At 47.4% G+C, this 20,311-nt stretch overlaps 1 protein-coding gene across 1 annotated transcript; it reads right to left on the bottom strand.

The window, feature by feature from the left end:
* Nucleotides 1-16,550: 16,550 nt before the first annotated feature.
* LOC123128086 (ADP-ribosylation factor) lies at nucleotides 16,551-20,054 on the bottom strand. Its single transcript, XM_044547997.1, has 6 exons — nucleotides 19,749-20,054; nucleotides 19,527-19,617; nucleotides 18,920-19,035; nucleotides 17,526-17,585; nucleotides 17,377-17,442; nucleotides 16,551-17,122 (listed from the first exon to the last, which is right to left on the bottom strand). The coding sequence occupies exons 1-6, from the start codon at nucleotides 19,803-19,805 to the stop codon at nucleotides 16,937-16,939; spliced, it is 576 nt and encodes a 191-aa protein (XP_044403932.1). The 5' UTR covers nucleotides 19,806-20,054; the 3' UTR covers nucleotides 16,551-16,936.
* Nucleotides 20,055-20,311: the final 257 nt, after the last annotated feature.

The raw sequence follows: 20,311 nt of genomic DNA, 5'->3' as shown, positions 1-20,311 counted from the left end.
GAGCGATGAACGCTATCAGACTGAGCGTGGGAGTGTTTCTGGTGTTTTGAATGAGCCCCAACCCCTTCTACGTTGCGCTTGGGCCTCGTTTTATACTTTCAAGGGGTCACCGACAGGTGGCAACGTAGACTAGAAGGGTAAAAATGGAAAAGGATGCGGTAGGTACAGCTACCGCTACTGTGGACACAGTGCACCCTACCTAACTCTGACGGTAGGGGACAAGGTCATTGAATGCCTGTCTGAGTTGCCTAAACAGTACAAAAAGTGACCGTTAGGAGCGCCACCGTTTGCCACGATGGCCTTCTCTTCATCTCCGCTTGCCACCACGCACCCCTAGTTGCGCGGCCTCCTGCCACGTGTGCTTGGGAGAGTCCTAAAGCGACACGTTAGCAGGTGTGCTGGAGCGCGGGCACGAAGTGGGGGTTTCCCGCGGCAAGCTCCTTGCCGCGGTCGTCGTCTTGTCGTGTTTGGGAGCTTGTTGCTCACCGGGCCTTGCCGGGACGCAGGGCACGTCGCGGCAAGCTTTCTTGGTATGCCTTGAGTGGCCTTCCCGGCAAGCTCCTCTTACCGGGGTCTTGTCTCTTCCCGGCAAGATCCTCTTGCCGGGGCCTGGGTTGGCCTTCCTGGCAAGCTCCTCTTGCCGGGGCCTTGGTTGGCCTTCCCGGCAAGTTCCTCTTGCCGGGGCCTTGGTTTGAGTACTTTGTTCTTGAATGGTCTTCAAGGGAACCACGGAGGGTCTTGGCGGTCACCCGGCAAGCCTTGCCGCGGGGCGCTGCAACTGCCCGTGCACGAGTTCGGGATACTAGGGTACCCCTACTCTAGTACACCGACAGGAGCCCCCGGGCCTGGGCCATACACGGTGCCGAGCGCTGTTGGGCCAGGCCCAAAATAGTGCACGGGCACGCGCGGCCTAGGTCACGCCGCATATCTCTCCGCTCCCACCGCGCACGCCCAGAACGGCACGCGTCAAATGCGGCGTCGTGGGTGACGCGGGCGGCGTGCGCGGGGCTAAGCCCCTCGAGCATGCGTCAGGCCACGATGATGGGGACGGTTCACGCCCTCCTCCCTAAAGGAGGTAGGTGTGGGGGCATGGTGCATTTACTGGACGGGGCCGGTGCACGGTGTTCGGGACGTCCACTCCCCGCGATCACGAGGCGGAGCGAGGCCGCCTCATCCGTCGCCTTGGTTCTGCATCCCCGCCACGCGGCTCCCATGCGCTTGGGGTCGCGGACGGTGGAAGTGGGAAACTGGGCCGTCGCGAGCAGAGGCAGTGGGTTGGCCCCGACTCCCTGCTCTTCCCGTGCCTTGATTCGCTGAGCGGGGCGGCCGAGCCCCCACCTCGCTCCTTTATAAAGAGCGGGAGGGGAGCACGGAAACCCGCACTCTCTCATCTCCTCCTTTCTTCAGCTTCTGCTCCCCTTTCTCTCATTCGCCATGGAGAAAGGGAACCCAGGCCCTTCATCGGTGGCGGCGAGGGTCGCCGCCAGACAGCGCATCTCTCCCTCTCCCGCGCCCGTGGTGGCAGAGCCAGCCACAAGGGGAAGAGGGAGGGGGCGAGGTCGAGGCGGACGGGGAAGAGGTGGGCGGGGCGGCGCGCCAGCTTCGCCTCCGCCGGCGGCTCCTCCCCCCACGGCGGTCCATATAGGGGACGACCCTTGCGAGTTCTTCGTCAAGCTGCGCCGGGCGCCTCATCGTCGCCTCCGGCTTCCAGCTCCGTTTGCGAGCGCGATGGAGTTGGACCCGCCCGAGACACTGAGACTGCACATGAGGGGCTGTGGGATCAGCGGCACGCGAGTCCGCGTTGTATTCCCAGCCCCCAATGTGATGTATCTTGATCGAGGGTGGAAGACGTTCGCCCGTATCCACAGCCTGATGGAGGGGTTTACCCTCCATTTAAGTTGATGGAGGGCGATCTCCTCTCCGTCAAGGTCTTCGGGTGCTTCAGCACTCGGGCGAAGTGCTGCGTGGACAGCTCCTCCGATAGCGAAGGCTCCTCCTCGAGCGAGAGTGACGAGGAGGAGAGCGACAGCGACGATGAGGGTAGCGGGCGGCGGGGTGGCGGGTCTGACTAGGCGTCAGGCGCCGCTTCGCGTGGCACCGGCGACCCCATCATCCGTGTCGCCGGCTCCTTGAACTCCCCGGGGTCGTCTCCTTGGGCGGCTGGCGTAGGGAGGCTGCGGAAGGGGAAGAGGGCTGGCGACAAGGCCGTCAGGTCGGAGTACGAGGGCGTGGTGCCCTCGACAGCGTGCTGACGTCCTGCCGCCCCGTCTTCGAGCCCCGCTTCCAGCGCCGCCATCGCTGTCCAGCCTTCGGACGGCCCCCGGGATGTTCTCTTGGTTTCTTCTGGCACCCGTAGCTCGCCTAGGCGCTCCTTTTACCCTTTTCGCCTCCTTGACCTGCCTCCTGAAGAGAGGGACAGGAAAGGGATTACGGGCATCTTATCTTTTTAATTTGTAAGCCTTCGGGCCTTAGCTGTATCTAAAACTTGTAATCCTCTCTTTCATGTTTTTCATCCTCTATGGACTGTACCTGAGTGGGATGTTTTTTAATGAAAAGGGGATGCTTGCCGGGTTATTTGTCTCGCGAGTTGAACCCACGCCAAGGAGCAAATCCTTGGTATCCCTCGGACAGACATTTCATCTCCCGGCAACAAGCCCTGCCGCCTTCCCACGTCGCTCGACCTTTCTCACGCCTTAGATGGAGGCGGGAACGAGGTGGGTGCGGTCTCCTCGTTTCATCCCTTTGCTGCCGTGACTACGTCCAAACTTGGCCCCGAGAACGAGCCCCAGGGCCTAGAGTTGAGGGAGCACGGCAGTTTTCGGGAAGAAACGCGGTTTCGCATTCCCCAGTCCATAAGAGGATGCATGATGAGGGATGAAAGACTTATCTGATATTGCAGGCCCCGACAATTCTAGTTTGTCGTGGATGATTCTTGGCACTCGCAGCCCCCAGCGATACTGGCTTGCCGGGGCCCAGGTGTCGGCGCGCCCTTCTTCTCCTTTTCGTCCTCAAGCAGTCTGGCCAGGATATGCGAGCCCTGCGAACGAAAGAGAAGCAAAAGGACGGACACTCGACCTCTAGCATGCATGCTATAACCCCGGGGTGGAAGGCTTCGGGTACTCTTCCGACGAGGAACTCCAACCCAGCGCCAAGCTCACTCTGTTATTCAAAGGCGTGGCGGCGGCGCTCCAGCAACTTCGGGAATAGATCCCAAAGCAGTTGGCCGACGAGTCACGCTCGATTTGTGCCGGAGTTCTGGAGAAGGTGCTGGTGAAGGTGGCCTTCCGCAATCCGGGCCTCAACCTCACCAACGTCCTCAAGAGGTTGCCGGCGGACGCTGATCTTGACGCACTTAAGGCCCTCATCGCACCCATTGTGGACAGGGTGAACGAGATCAAAAGGGTTGACGGCGGTCGCATAGATTAGGCCGTCCGTTTTCTTCTTTTCTTGCCGCTGCCAGTCATGTCATGGGAACACTTTATTAGAGGCGCGACAAGTTATTTTTGTAATATAACTCTATCTTAGGCGAAAAATTGATGTGTTACTTCCTTTACTCGACTCTTGGCTTTGTATGGTTCTGCCCTACGCTTTCTAGGGAAACTTGCCGGTGCAGGCACCCTTGCCGCGAGCGCCGAGTGCGGAACTTCAGCAGCCTGCTGGCGAGGTCGCTACCGACAAGCAACCTTGTCGCAACTAGTTGCAGCTCACTTAAGTTGTTGAGAGGACTCGAAACAAAGTAAGGGCGCTAGCGGCTCACTTAAGTTGCTGAGCGGACTCGAAGCAAAGTAAGGGCGCTAGCAGCTCACTTAAGTTGTTGAGCGGACTCGAAACAAAGTAAAGGCGCAACTAGCTACGAGTTGGTTCCTCCGTGCACAGGTTTTCCATACAAAGCACGGTCGTTCAAGGAAAATAACTCAAAAACTTAAAAAACTGATTGCTCAAACTTTAGCAACTTAGCTTTTCTGTCGTCTGCTTCCCGGCAAGGAGAAACTTTCTTGAACGGCCTGGTCCACATGATGCCAGAGTGTTGCTTTGTTTCCTTTCTTGCTCCCGGCAAGGCTGTTGCCGGGAGGTCTTATGTTTCTCGCGGAGACTTTTGACATTCTCGATGCCGGCTTCCGGCAAGCTCGTCGCCAGGAAGGCTTTTATCTCCAGCAGAGAACTTTGACGTTCTCGATGCCGGCTTCCGGCAAGCTTGTTGCCGAGAAGGCTTTTATCTTCAGCAGAGAACTTTGACGTTCTCGATGCCGGCTTCCGGCAAGCTTGTTGCCGAGAAGGCTTTTATCTTCAGCAGAGAACTTTGACGTTCTCGATGCCGTCTTCCGGCAAGCTTGTTGCCGAGAAGGCTTTTATCTTCAGTAGAGAACTTTGACGTTCTCGATGCCGTCTTCCGGCAAGCTTGTTTCCGAGAAGGCTTTTATCTTCAGCAGAGAACTTTGATGTTCTCGATGCCGGCTTCCGGCAAGTTTGTTGCCGGGAAGGCTTATGGCGAAGAACTTCATCGTTCTTGACACCAAAAAGATTGGTCCTAAGGGCGTTGCCAGCCCCCGGGCCATAACTGCGTTTAAACATGACAAGTGATTAGCATCTGAAGTGCACTTAACTCGCTTGCGAATTTTGACTTTTGCTGCATATTCCCTATGCCTGTTGGAATGCTTTCCGGTGCGTACGATCCAGCCAGCAGCGCTTGAGGGAACGGGCCCTTAGCGGCTATTCGGGAACATCGCCTCCCGAAAAGGTTTACCTTCTTGGTTCTAGCGCAACCGCACAAGTTGCCGAGCGGACTCGAGGCAACATGGAGCGCAACTAGCCCCGAGAAGGCTCCTTGGCATACAGGTCTATGCAGAAATCTCAAATAAATAGTGCATGCTATCTTCCTGTTCAACCTCTCTTTGTACGTTCACCCTACGCTTTTAGGGAACTTGTCGGCGCAGGCACCTTTATCCGCGAGCGCTGAGTGCGGGACGTCAGCAGCCTGCTGGCAGTGCCGCTACCGACAAGAAACCTTGTCGCAGCTAGTTGCAGCTCGCTTAAGTTGTTGAGCGGACTCGAAACAAAATAAGGGTGCAACTAGCTACGATTTGGTTCCTCCGCGCACAGGTTTTCCATACAAAGAACGAGATCTCCGAGGCGGATAACCTTATATAGAAAGGAAATATCTAAAATTTCGCATGACTTAGCTTTTCTGTTGCCGCACTGGCGTCGTTCTTTTGGTCGCCTGCTTCTTAGGAGCCATGGCGATGAAGAACAGCTGAGCCTTGACGTGGACGGAACAGCTGCCGTCGAAGCCTTCTTCTTTGGTGGCATGTCGATGAAGATGATGAAGATTTAGCTTGCGTGCCCGCCGGATCGGGTTCGCACAATCTCGACGCCCCCTACCTGGCGCGCCAAAGATGTCGGGGAAGCTGATCCACGAACACCTATGGGGATCGGCGGACCGAGCCCCTTTCGGTTCGAAGGGGGGCGGAGGCTGCACAAAGAGCGGATCAAGGCGGTACACGCGAGCAGTTTTACCCAGCTTCGGGCCGCACGGATGCGTAAAACCCTACTGCTGCTTGTTTGTGTGTATTGAATTCTTTGCTCAGGAGCGATGAACGCTATCAGACTGAGCGTGGGAGTGTTTCTGGTGTTTCGAATGAGCCCCAACCCCTTCTACGTTGCACTTGGGCCTCCTTTTATACTTTCAAGGGGTCACCGACAGGTGGCAACGTAGACTAGAAGGGTAAAAATGGAAAAGGATGCGGTAGGTGCAGCTACCGCTACTGTGGACACAGTGCACCCTACCTAACTCTGACGACAGGGGACAAGGTCATTGAATGCCTGTCTGAGTTGCCTAAACAGTACAAAAAGTGACCGTTAGGAGCGCCACCGTTTGCCACGATGGCCTTCTCTTCATCTCCGCTTGCCACCACGCACCCCTAGCTGCGCGGCCTCCTGCCACGTGTGCTTGGGAGAGTCCTAAAGCGACACGTTAGCAGGTGTGCTGGAGCGCGGGCACGAAGTGGGGGTTTCCCGCGGCAAGCTCCTTGCCGCGGTCGTCGTCTTGTCGTGTTTGGGAGCTTGTTGCTCACCGGGCCTTGCCGGGACGCAGGGCGCGTCGCGGCAAGCTTTCTTGGTATGCCTTGAGTGGCCTTCCCGGCAAGCTCCTCTTACCGGGGTCTTGTCTCTTCCCGGCAAGATCCTCTTGCCGGGGCCTGGGTTGGCCTTCCCGGCAAGCTCCTCTTGCCGGGGCCTTGGTTGGCCTTCCCGGCAAGCTCCTCTTGCCGGGGTCTTGGTTTGAGTACTTTGTTCTTGAATGATCTTCAAGGGAACCACGGAGGGTCTTGGCGGTCACCCGGCAAGCCTTGCCGCGGGGCGCTGCAACTGCCCGTGCACGAGTTCGGGATACTAGGGTACCCCTACTCTAGTACACCGACACCGAACCTTAAGTGTGTAGACCCTACGGGTTCGGGAGACACGTAGACATGACCGAGACGACTCTCCGGCCAATAACCAACAACTGGATCTGGATACCCATGTTGGCTCCCACATGTTCCACGATGATCTCATCGGATGAACCGCGATGTCAAGGACTTAATCAATCCCGTATACAATTTCCTTTTGTCTAGCGGTACGATACTTGCCCGAGATTCGATCGTCGGTATCCCGATACCTTGTTCAATCTCGTTACCGGCAAGTCTCTTTACTCGTTTTGTAACACATCATCCCGTGATCAACTCCTTGATCACATTGTGCACATTATGATGATGTCCTACCGAGTGGGCCCAGAGATACCTCTCCATTTACACAGAGTGACAAATCCCAGTCTCGATTCGTGCCAACCCAACAGACACTTTCGGAGATACCTGTAGTGTACCTTTATAGCCACCCAGTTACGTTGTGACGTTTGGCACACCCAAAGCACTCCTATGGTATCCGGGAGTTGCACAATCTCATGGTCTAAGGAAATGATACTTGACATTAGAAAAGCTTTAGCATACGAACTACATGATCTTGTGCTAGTCTTAGGATTGGGTCTTTGTCCATCACATCATTCTCCTAATGATGTGATCCCGTTATCAATGACATCCAATGTCCATGGTCAGGAAACCGTAACCATCTATTGATCAACGAGCTAGTCAACTAGAGGCTTACTAGGGACATGGTGTTGTCTATGTATCCACACATGTATCTGAGTTTCCTATCAATACAATTCTAGCATGGATAATAAACGATCATCATGAACAAGGAAATATAATAATAACTAATTTATTATTGCCTCTAGGGCATATTTCCAACAGTCTCCCACTTGCACTAGAGTCAATAATCTAGTTCACATCGTCATGTGATTAACACTCACAGGTCACATCGCCATGTGACCAACATCCAAAGAGTTTACTAGTGTCACTAAACTAGTTCACATCATCATGTGATTAAGGCTCAATGAGTTCTGGGGTTTGATCATGTTTTGCTTGTGAGAGAGGTTTTAGTCAACGGGTCTGCAACATTCAGATCCGTATGTACTTCGCAAATTTCTTATGTCATCTTGTAGATGCAACTACTACGCTACATTCGGAGCTATTCCAAATGACTGTTCTACTATACAAATCCAGTTTACTACTCAGAATAATCTGGATTAGTGTCAAAGTTTGCATCGGCGTAACCCTTTACGACGAACTCTTTTACCACCTCCATAATCGAGAAAATTCCTTAGTCCACTAGTTACTAAGGATAACTTTGACCGCTGTCCTGTGATCCATTCTTAGATCACTCTTGTACCCCTTGACTGACTCATGGCAAGGCACATTTCAGGTGCGGTACACAGCATAGCATACTGTAGAGCCTATGTCTTAAGCATAGGGGACGACCTTCGTCCTTTCTCTCTATTCTGCCGTGGTCGAGCTTTAAGTCTTAACTTCATACCTTACAACTCAGGCAAGAACTCCTTCTTTGACTGATCCATCTTGAACACCTTCAAGATCATGTCAAGGTACGTGCTCATTTGAAAGTACCATTAAGCGTTTTGATCTATCCTTATAGATCTTGATGCTCAATGTTCAAGTAGCTTAATCCAGGCTTTCCTTTGAAAAACACTTTTCAAATAACTCTGCATGCTTTCCAGAAATTCTACATCATTTCTGATCAACAATATGTTAACAACATATACTCATCAGAAATTCTATAGTGCTCCCACTCACTTCTTTGGAAATACAAGTTTCTCATAAACTTTGTATACACCCAAAATCTTTGATCATCTCATCAAAGCATACATTCCAACTCCGAGACGCTTACCCCAGTCCTTAGAAGGATTGCTGGAGCTTTGCATACTTATTAGCATCTTTCAGGATTGACAAAACCTTCCGGTTGTATCACATACAACCTTTCCTCAAGAAAATCGTCGAGGAAACAATGTTTTGACATCCTATCTGCAGATTTCATAAATAATGCAGTAATCGCTAATATAATTCCAACAGACTCTTAGCATCGCTACGAGTGAGAAAAGTCTCATCGTAGTCAACTCCTTGAACTTGTCGGAAAACATCTTAACGACAAGTCGAGCTTTCTTAATGGTGATACTTACCATCATTGTCCGTCTTCCTTTTAAAATCCATATGTACCCAACAGCCTTACGACCATCAAGTAGTTCTTCCAAAGTCTACACTTTGTTTTCATACATGGATCCTCTCTCAGATTTTATGGCCTTGAGCCATTTATCGGAATCCAGACCCACCATCGCTTCTCCATAGCTCGTAGGTTCATTGTTGTCTAGCAACATGACTTCCAACACAGGATTACGTACTACTCTGAAGTAGTACGCATCCTTGTCATCCCACGAGATTTGGTAGTGACTTGATCTGAAGTTTCATGATTACTATCATAAGCTTCCACTTCAATTGGTGTAGGTGCCACAGGAACAACTCCCTGTGCCCTGCCACACACTAGTTGAAGAGACGGTTCATTAACCTCATCAAGTCTCCACCATCCTCCCACTCAATTCTTTCGAGAGAAACTTTTCCTCGAGAAAGGACCCGATTCTAGAAACAATCCCTTATTGCTTTCGGATCTGAGACAGGAGGTATACCCAACTGTTTTGGGTGTCCTATGAAGATGCATTTATCCGCTTTGGGTTCGAGCTTATCAGCCTGAAACTTTTTCACATAAGCATCGCAGTCCCAAACTTCTAAGAAATGACAGCTTGGGTTTCTCTAAACCATAGTTCATATGGTGTCATCTCATCGGAATTACGTGGTGCCCTATTTAAGGTGAATGTGGTTGTCTTTAATGCCTAACCCATAAACTGTCGTGGTAATTCGATAAGAGACATCATGGTATGCATCATATCCAATAGGGTGCAGTTATGATGTTTTGACACACCATCACACTATGGTGTTCCAGGCTGTATTAGTTGTGAAACAATTTCCACAATGTCTTAATTTTGTGCCAAACTCGTAATTCAGATATTCATCTCTATGATCATATCATAGATATTTTATCCTCTTGTCACGACGATCTTTCAACTTCACCCTGAAATTACTTGAACCTTTCAATAATTCAGGCTCGTGATTCATCAAGTAAATATACTCAACATCTACTCAAATCATCTGTGAAGTAAGAACATAACGATATCCACTACATGCCTCAGCACTCATTGGATTGCACACATCAAAATGTATTACTTCCAACAAGTTGCTTTCTAGTTCCATTTTACTGAAAACAAGGCTTTCAGTCATCTTGCCCATGTGGTATGATTTGCATGTCTCAAGTGATTCAAAATCAAGTGAGTCCAAATGGTCCATTTGCATGGAGTTTCTTCATGCATATACACCAATAGACATGGTTCGCATGTCTCAAACTTTTCAAAAATGAGTGAGTCCAAAGATCCATCAACATGGAGCTTCTTCATGCGTTTTATACCGATATGACTTAAGTGGAAGTGCCATAAGTAGGTGGTACTATCATTACTATCCTATATCTTTTGGCATGAACATGTGTATCACTACGATCGAGATTCAATAAACCATTCATTTCAGGTGTAAGACCATTGAAGGTATTATTCAAATAAACAGAGTAACCATTATTCTCTTTAAATGAATGACCGTATTGCGATAGACATAATCCAATCATGTCTATGCTCAACGCAAACACCAATCTCGATGGTAGAGGGAGCGTACGATATTTGATCAACCTTGGAAATACTTCCAACACATATCGTCATCTCACCTTTAGGTAGTCTCCGTTTATTCCGTAGCTTTTATTTCGAGTTACTAACACTTAGCAACCGAACCGGTATCTAATACCCTGGTGCTACTAGGAGTACTAGTAAAGTACACATTAATATAATACATCCAATATACTTCTATCGACCTTGGCAGCCTTCTTATCTACCAAGTATCTAGGGTAATTCTGCTCCAGTGGTTGTTCCCTTTATTACAGAAGCACTTAGTCTCGGGTTTGGGTTCAACCTTGGGTTTCTTCATTAGAGCACCAGCTGATTTGCCGTTTCATGAAGTATCCCTTCTTGCCCTTGCCCTTCTTGAAACTAGTGGTTTCACCAACCATCAACAATTGATGCTCCTTCTTGATTTCTACTTTTGTGGTGTCAAACATCACGAATATCTCAAGGATCATCATATATGTCCCTGATATATTATAGTTCATCATGAAGCTCTAGCATCTTGGTGGTAATGACTTCGGAGAACCATCACTATTTCATCTGGAAGATCAACTCCCACTCGATTCAAGCGATTGTTGTACTCAGACAATCTGAGCACAAGTTCAACAATTGAGCTTTTCTCCCTTAGTTTGCAGGCTAAGAAAATCGTCGGAGGTCTTATACCTCTTGACGTGGGCACGAGCCTGAAATCCCAATTTCAGCCCTCGAAACATCTCATATGTTTCGCGACGTTTCAAAACGTCTTTGGTGTCTCAATTCTAAACCATTTAGCATTGCACATTGAACTATCATGTAGTCATCAAAACATGTATGTCAGATGTTCGCAACATCCACAGATGACGTTCGAGGTTCAGCACACTGAGCGGTGCATTAAAGGACATAAGCCTTCTATGAAGAAATGAGGACAATCCTCAGTTTACGGACCTAGTCCGCATAATTGCTACTATCAACTTTCAACTAAATTTTCTCTAGGAACATAACTAAACAGTAGAACTGAAACGCGAGCTACAACATAATTTGCGAAGACCTTTTGACTATGTTCAGGATAAATAAGTTCATCTTATGAACTCCCACTCAGATAGACATCCCTCTAGTCATCTAAGTGATTACATGATCCGAGTCAACTAGGTCGTGTCCGATCATCACGTGAGACGGACTAGTCATCATCGGTGAACATCTTCATGTTGATCGTATCTACCATACGACTCATGCTCGACCTTTCGGTCTCTTGTGTTCCGAGGCCATGTCTGTACATGCTAGGCTCGTCAAGTCAACCTAAGTGTTTTGCGTGTGTAAATCTGTCTTACACCCGTTGTATGTGAACGTTAGAATCTAAACACCCGATCATCACGTGGTGCTTCGAAACGACGAACTTTCACAATGGTGCACAGTTAGGGGGAACACTTTCTTGAAATTTTAATGAGGGATCATCTTATTTACTACCGTCGTTCTAAGCAAACAAGATGTATAAACATGATAAACATCACATGCAATCAAATAGTGACATGATATGGCCAATATCATATTGCTCCTTTTGATCTCCATCTTCGGGGCTCCATGATCATCATCGTCACCGGCATGACACCATGATCTCCATCATCATGATCTCTATCATTGTGTCTCCATGAAGTTGCCTCGCCAACTATTACTTCTACTACTACAGCTAACGGTTAGCAATAAAGTAAAGTAATTACATGACGTTTATGTTGACACGCAAGTCATAAATAAATTAAGACAACTCCTATGGCTCCTGCCGATTGTCATACTCATCGACATGCAAGTCGTGATTCCTATTACAAGAACATGATCATCTCATACATCACATATATCATTCATCACATCCTTTGGCCATATCACATCACATAGCATACCCTGCAAAAACAAGTTAGACGTCCTCTAATAGTTGTTTGCATATTTTACGTGGCTGCTATGGGTTTCTAGCAAGAACATTTCTTACCTACGCAAAAACCACAACGTGATATGCCAATTGCTATTTACCCTTCATAAGGACCCTTTTCATCGAATCCGATCCGACTAAAGTGAGAGAGACAGACACCCGCCAGCCACCTTATGCAACTAGTGCATGTCAGTCGGTGGAACCGGTCTCACGTAAGCGTACGTGTAAGGTTGGTCCGGGCCGCTTCATCCCACAATGCCGTCGAATCAAGATTGGACTAGTAACGGTAAGCATATTGAACAAAATCAACGCCCACAACTACTTTGTGTTCTACTCGTGCATAGAAACTACGCATAGACCTAGCTCATGATGCCACTGTTGGGGAACGTAGCATAAATTCAAAATTTTCCTACGTGTCACCAAGATCTATCTATGGAGTCATCTAGCAACGAGGGAGGAGTGGATCTACATACCCTTGTAGATCGCGCGCGGAAGCATTCAAGAGAACGGGGTTGATGGAGTCGTACTCGTCGTGATCCAAATCACCGATGATCCTAGCGCCGAACGGACGGCACCTCCGCGTTCAACACACGTACGGAGCAGCGACGTCTCCTCCTTCTTGATCCAGCAAGGGGGGAGGAGAGGTTGATGGAGATGGCTCCAGCAGCAGCACGACGACGTGGTGGTGATGGAGCTGCAGTACTCCGGCAGGGCTTCGCTAAGCTCTATGGAGGATGATGAGGTGTTGGAGAGGGAGAGGGAGGCACCAAGGCGTAGGTTGAGAGGCCCTCCTTCCCCACTATATATAGGGAGCCTATGGAGGGGGCGCCAGCCCTAGGAGATGCAATCTCCTAGGGGGGGCGGCGGCCAAGGGAGGAGTCCCTCCTCCCCAAGGCACCTAGGGGGTGCCTTCCCCTTTTGGGACTCTTCCCCTAGGGTTTTTTCCACCCTAGGCGCATGGGCCCTAGAGGGAAGTGGCGCCCCAGCCCACTTTGGGCTGGATCCCTTCCCACTTCAGCCCATGGGGCCCTCCGGGATAGGTGGCCCCACCCGGTGGACCCCCGGGACCCTTCCGGTGGTCCCGGTACAATACCGGTGACCCCGAAACTTGTCCCGATGGCCGAAATAGCACTTCCTATATATAATTCTTTACCTCCGGACCATTCCGGAACTCCTCGTGACGTCCGGGATCTCATCCGGGACTCCGAACAACTTTCGGGTTACTGCATATACATATCCCTACAACCCTAGCATCACCGAACCTTAAGTGTGTAGACCCTACGGGTTCGGGAGACATGTAGACATGACCGAGACGACTCTCCGGCCAATAACCAACAGCGGGATATGGATACCCATGTTGGCTCCCACATGTTCCACGATGATCTCATCGGATGAACCACGATGTCAAGGACTTAATCAATCCCGTATACAATTTCCTTTTGTCTAGCGGTATGATACTTGCCCGAGATTCGATCATCGGTATCCCGATACCTTGTTCAATATCGTTACCGGCAAGTCTCCTTACTCGTTTCGTAACACATCATCCCGTGATCAACTCCTTGATCACATTGTGCACATTATGATGATGTCCTACCGAGTGGGCCCAGAGATACCTCTCCGTTTACACAGAGTGACAAATCCCAGTCTTGATTCGTGCCAACCCAACAGACACTTTCGGAGATACCTGTAGTGTACCTTTATAGCCACGCAGTTACGTTGTGACGTTTGGCACACCCAAAGCACTCCTACGGTATCCGGGAGTTGCACAATCTCATGGTCTAAGGAAATAATACTTGACATTAGAAAAGCTTTAGCATACGAACTACATGATCTTGTGCTAGGCTTAGGATTGGGTCTTTGTCCATCACATCATTCTCCTAATGATGTGATCCCGTTATCAATGACATCCAATGTCCATGGTCAGGAAACCGTAACCATCTATTGATCAACGAGCTAGTCAACTAGAGGCTTACTAGTGACATGGTGTTGTCTATGTATCCACACATGTGTCTGAGTTTCCTATCAATACAATTCTAGCATGGATAATAAACGATTATCATGAACAAGGAAATATAATAATAATTAATGTATTATTGCCTTTAGGGCATATTTCCAACAACACCCACCAACCATTCCGCAACTTTGGTCGAACGGAGATCACATTGTCGATGCACCGCCTCTAATGATCATTGTCAACTATGGGCCCTCCCACCGGTGCTAATTCCAAGGATATTCCCTAAGGATTATGCGAGGCACAAGGGCCACCATCATCTAATCGCCTAGATGACTTGAGGTTTCGCTAGAGTTCATATGAACAAAAGAGCGAGCACATTACATGAACAACACCTTCCAGAAGGAAGCAGTGCCCACATGCATCATTATTGTTGTCCACCCTAGTGTAGGGTCATTTAGGTGTTATTGATGACTATGTTTGCGCATTTTTAGAGTTCAGTTGTTGCACATTATCTTCATATGTAATGTCCCATTGAACCAAGTATATGTCCACTATGCATGTTTTCTTGTTTTCACTCTTTTCATTGTGAGCATTGCATATTTTATGTTTTTATTTAGTTTTTATTATACTTTTTTGTGAGTTTACAGGTGTTTGGGAGCAACCAAGGACCAAGCACGATGAAAAGCTCAAAGATGAGTTCAATGCGGAGGACTTCCGAGCACCAGACTTAGGCATTTGAAATGTAAAAATAATAATATATTTTCAAATGGATCAGAATAAATATTTAATACCATAAGTACATTGCCGACGTTCATGTGATTCCAGCGAGCCTAAACGTTAAAATTGGAGTTTGTATGCAAAAGTTATGGACACCATACCGAAGGGGTCCAGAGCTTTTGACGACGCACAGTATGACCAGGATGGGTCATACCGGCGGTCATACTAGGCCCAGAAAAAGCACGAAATCGCCCAGAACAGACAGGATTCTTCATGGATTTCCTCCCCGTTTGTTCCTATGACTTTCTTGGCCTCCATGGGATGTTTTTGGGATTGGATTTGACTCATCTAGAGCCCTTGTATAAGAGGAGAAGAGATACATCTATGGATGATTGTGTGATTGTGGTTTCTTTCCTTGCAAATGAAAACCTTGGCAGGTCTCCTCTTGTTAATCTAAAGAAGAGCATCACTAAGTTTCTTCATAGCTTTAAGCTTTCGAAGATCAAGCATCAATACGATGGCCCATGGACTGCTAAATTTAACTTTGATAATAGGTCGGATGGTTTTCTCCTAAATAGTTTTTCGCACTGCATGGCGAATGATGTATAGAACGATTGTAATAACATTTAATACATTAATATAAGAGAAAGTGTTTTTCAAGAAAAAAAGAACATGAACTGGTTTTCAAACCCAAAAGCATATTTAGAACATAACTGAAACAAACTCATATAGTGACCCCGCAATTATCGTAGTCACATTGTACTATGATAAAATATATGCAAAATCATCGATCATTGTTAGAAAAATAAATTATCAGACCCAAATATCACTTGGCGGAGGGATCACTCACTCTAAGGCTATGTTCGGTTACGCCCTCCCCAGCGTGCTTTTGGGCCCAAACTACGGGGATCCACACGGATCGGCCCCACTAGGAAATAATCCCAATTTGTTTGATCTGGTGCATTCGGCAATGTACCCCAACCCAAACCCCTCAAAACCACGTGGAAAAAAAATCAGCTCCTACCCCCCTCCCTCCCCTCCCCGGAAAAATCAGCTTCGTTTCTCTCCTGTATGTGTGTCTCTTGTCAAGGCGACGGAACCGGCGGCGTGGGGTTAATCGAATGGGAGATCATGACAGGGAGTCATCCCCCACGGGGTTCAGGTGTTGATCACCCAATCCCTGCAAGTCATAGGTGAGAAAAACTCCTCGATCAACACGTCGCGAAGGGGAGCTGGTTTTTTCTCAAAAGCTACCGGTTTTGTGGAAGGGTACGAGTGTGCTCGGTTTTCTCTTCCATTTTCTAACAAGAAAAATTCAAACTATGAATTGGAGGGAGTATTATTTTCCATGTCTCATAGGCGTAGGCGTCAATGCTACGCAGAGTTATCTATGTTCATTATCTCTATGAATGTAGACGCGTTGAAGATGCCATAACCCAGTGCAACCGGTAAAGATTGTTCAATCTAGTTTCCCCTTTGTGGAATGCCATTTTTTTTGCTCACATGTAGAAAATACGAAAATAAATAAATAAACGTGCGGTACAACTGACAAACCCAGAAATAACAGTTTCAGTTTGTAACAGTGTTTGCTAATATGAAATTTAGGTGCATGATTCAGAGAAGAATGGTACGTTCCTATAGCAAACCAACAAAGGCATCCACCCTTTTGGCCTGCGCAAGTCTCCTCTTTGATTCGGCAAGTATTTTCGTTTTAGAGAGAAGACCATACGTGCCTGCGTTTATAGAAAGCAGAGGCTAGGGAACACTAGCAATCCACCAAAACAAAAACCTCCAGAAACCAAACAGTCAACTACGACAAGAGATGGGGGGGGGGGGGGGCATAAATTGTATCATGCCAAAATTATCTTACAGAAAATTTACATCAATAACATTATGTTCCAGTCCTCATATGTGAACAAAAGCATAAGATGGTTAGCTTCTCTAAACTCACAGGAAAATTTACATGAAATATGTCACGAATTAGAGAATCCACACTATCCATGACAAGATTGTACAGGTAAATTTGATGCGGTCAGACACAAGCAAGGTCTTTTCTTCAGCAGAATCAACACCGAAGCTTATCACGAAAACTGGATATGTGGCTATAAGGTGTTCCTCACCAGTATCTTTTTCTTTCTTTCTGGTGTCATCTTTCATCCAAAGGTTGTTAGTATGAGCATTAGGATCTTATAAGCAGAAGTGCTACTTAGAACTGTTAGGTCCCTCCTGAGGGTAGGCGACCGGACGCTTGCAGATCCTTCAGAGTACTTGACAGCCAGTCCAAGCCCTCATAAAGACCATCACCTTTGAGGGCACAGGAACCTTGGATGTGCCAGACGCGGTTCTTCAAATCATAGAGGCCAAGGCCTTCGCACACCTCCATTGGTGTCATCGCCCCTTTCTGAATGAGCAACAAAGCTATGTTAGGCAGGAGCAGCAACGATGGTCTCGTATACTATCACAACCAAAAGGAGTGGAGAACGAGTGCAAAAGAGCAAATATATATTCTGACACCTATTCATTCACCTACAGTCCATAACACTAACAAGCAGAGACTTCTCATATCTGCTAAAAATGGCGGTCAAGTTTTGTTATCTTAAGAATATATTCAAGCATGTTTGCGTTTAAAATAGTGGTCAAGTTTTGTAGTCTTACCATATCTTGTTTATTGGCAAATACCAATATGACACTGTTAAGCATGAAAGGATCGTTGATTATTGTCTGCAACAAAGATGCCAAATATTAGCTTCATCACAAAGAAAACATAATAAGACATCAATGAGCAGTTATGACACTTTACAAACCTGAAACTCTGCTTTGGCTTTTCCAATTCTCTCCCTATCCAATGAATCAACCACGTAGATCTGCAACGGTGAGGATGTTATTATAATTTATATATCATAGTTGAATATGTTCATGAACACATCGAGAGTCCAACGTTACACACAGATCATTCAAGAGAAAGACAACAAATGTTAGTCCACCTCAACTGAGTGGGGTGGATGTACAATCCCACTACCTTGGTTCAAATCCTCACAGACGCTAACTTACATTACTATTCATACGGATGAGGTTTCCCCTACAATTGTCTTCCAAAAACAGAAGAAAACATAAGTGAAGACTAAGGTTTTGAATGAAGGGCATGATCTAGCTGTCCTAATGACTAATAAGGTTTTACTGACAAACATCAGCTGTCCAGAGTAAGATTAACTATATTCACATTGTAGACAATTAGAACTTACTACTTAACAACTTTGCACAGTTCCACCAGGTTAAAAAACACAGAATAATCCAAGTATAATTCTAAATTTGAAAAGATAGGCTTTGTACAGTACGTGATAAATACTAGCAACACTTTAAGGGTTAGTACCAGATTATCAGAAAAGTTGCTACTAATAATTTACTTTCATGTATTTCTTTTAAAAGTGAGAACATCTGCTGGCACTCTTTGTGCATAAGAATAGTAGTGATAACTGAAACTTAAGAAGTCGAATCAAGATAATTGAGCTGCTCATGAGTGGTCCCTTTATGTTTCTACTTCTTCCGTTCACAAATATAAGATGTTCTGATTTTTTTTGTGTGAATCGAATGTAAGTAGACACGTTTTAGTGTGTTTGTTCACTCATTTCAGTCCATATGCAGTTCATATTGAAATATCCAAAACATCTTATATTTGTGTACGGAGGGAGTACTAGTCAGCAAGTTCACCTACGAGCTCAGAAGCAGGATATGACGAACTGAAAGCTTTCTCCAGCTCTAACAAGATGTAGGAAATTGAACTATGTGCTGAAGAACTAAATGTGTTCATAGGCACCTTAATTTTTGCCATCTTATGCTCCATTATCACCACTGGGTTTGGGTCCCTGATGTGTGGGACCAAAAAGTGCAAAATGGCAATAAAATAAAATGAAATAGATGGGCCACAAGAAATATAACGCCAAAATCAAGATTTTTGTTTTTGTTTTTGCGAGGGACCAAAATCAAGATTTCAACATAGAAATTACTGACAAGATAGCCTGGGCTAGCTTTCCAGATAAATGAACAGAGACAGAACATAAATTGGATTTCCATAACCAGCTAAGAACCAAACTACAGTAACAAATTTCATTTGAAAGGTCAACCATAAATACCTCAGCAGAAAGATAAAAGACGGGTATACATCTGTCAAGTTTGTATAACTAGAGTAATTGGAACATACCAATCCATCTGTGTTATTAAAGTAATGTCTCCACAAGGGCCTCAACTTCTCCTGGCCACCAACATCCCACACTGTAAACAGCACGTTCTTGTACTGAACTTTCTCAACATTGAACCCTATTAGTAAGAGCAGAAAAGCAACATCAGCACTTGGTAGTTCCTTTTTCAACTAAACCTCATAAAAGATTTAAGAACGCTGTCTGTTAAGGCCAATCTGACTAGCAGGTTAACTGGTTGACTCTTGCATGATTATTACTATCTAAACTGCAAGGGTGTGTGCTCAGCTAACCAGAAAGAAAAAATCAGGCATAAATATTACTCCCTCCGTTCCAAAATAGATGACCCAACTTTATACTAAACTTGGGTCATCTATTTTGGAACGGAGGGAGTAGATCAGAGTGTTCAGCTAACCACATTTACATAAGCAAGTTCCCAAACCCCCGTTCCGCAAGACAATATACGGCAGGTTGATTTATTCCTCTACTACCAACAGCAACAACTCGCTTGCCTCCCCTCATTAACAGTTTAACACATCAGTAAGGCCTTGATATAACTTCAGTTAACCAACAATTCAGCTGATACCAAGAAAAAAAATCTGAATAACCTACCAATCGTAGGGACAGTCGAGAGGACCTCCCCGATGTGCAGCTTGTACAGGATGGTGGTCTTGCCCGCTGCATCCAGCCCAAGCATCACGACCTGAAAATCAAGTACAACATGAATTAAATGGCCCGAAGAAAAAGAACCAGCACGATACAGCACGGGCAGCTCTTAGAGGAGCATCAGAAGGGGGACGGTGATCTCCTATCTGACAGGGAAGACCGCCGTACCCTCATCTCGCTGTTGCCGAAGAAGGCATCGAACAGTTTGCGGAACGCCTGCCCCATCCGCCGCCGGAGATAGGCCGATCGCTGGGAATCCCCCGGACGAACAACAAAATTCCCGTCGAATCTTTCGGGAGTGGCTTCCTCTTCGTCTTCTCCCTCAAGTCGTCGTCGTCGGACTCGTGTGACGGGATAGAAGAAGTGGAGAAGGAAGAACCCTTCTTCTGAAAGCAGCGTTTGTTTGTTCGTTGCAACGCCCGCCCTGGCCTGGAAGAATCGGGGTCGGGTGGGAATATGCAGCACGGAGACAGCATCCGAGCCGTCCGCGCGGGCGCCAACGTGCTGGATCGGGGGATGGCATCGCGTAGCTTGCACGCGGCTTCGGGGTCACCTGCGACCCTGTCCCCGGCTGGCTGGCCGGCTCTGTTGAACGATACTACGTACGGCACGCGGTTTTCTGATCTTGTTTCGTACTGGGCTGCAAGAGATCGGAGGTGAGATAGCCTGTCATGGCCCATTGCTCGTCGAGCCTTATTTGAGAAGCACGAGGAGATGCCAACACATTTTTT

This window comes from Triticum aestivum, chromosome 6A, assembly GCF_018294505.1.
Source record: "Triticum aestivum cultivar Chinese Spring chromosome 6A, IWGSC CS RefSeq v2.1, whole genome shotgun sequence".
NCBI lineage: Eukaryota > Viridiplantae > Streptophyta > Magnoliopsida > Poales > Poaceae > Triticum > Triticum aestivum.
Note: the sequence above shows the minus strand (reverse complement) of the source record. Positions and strands in the feature narration are given on the sequence as shown.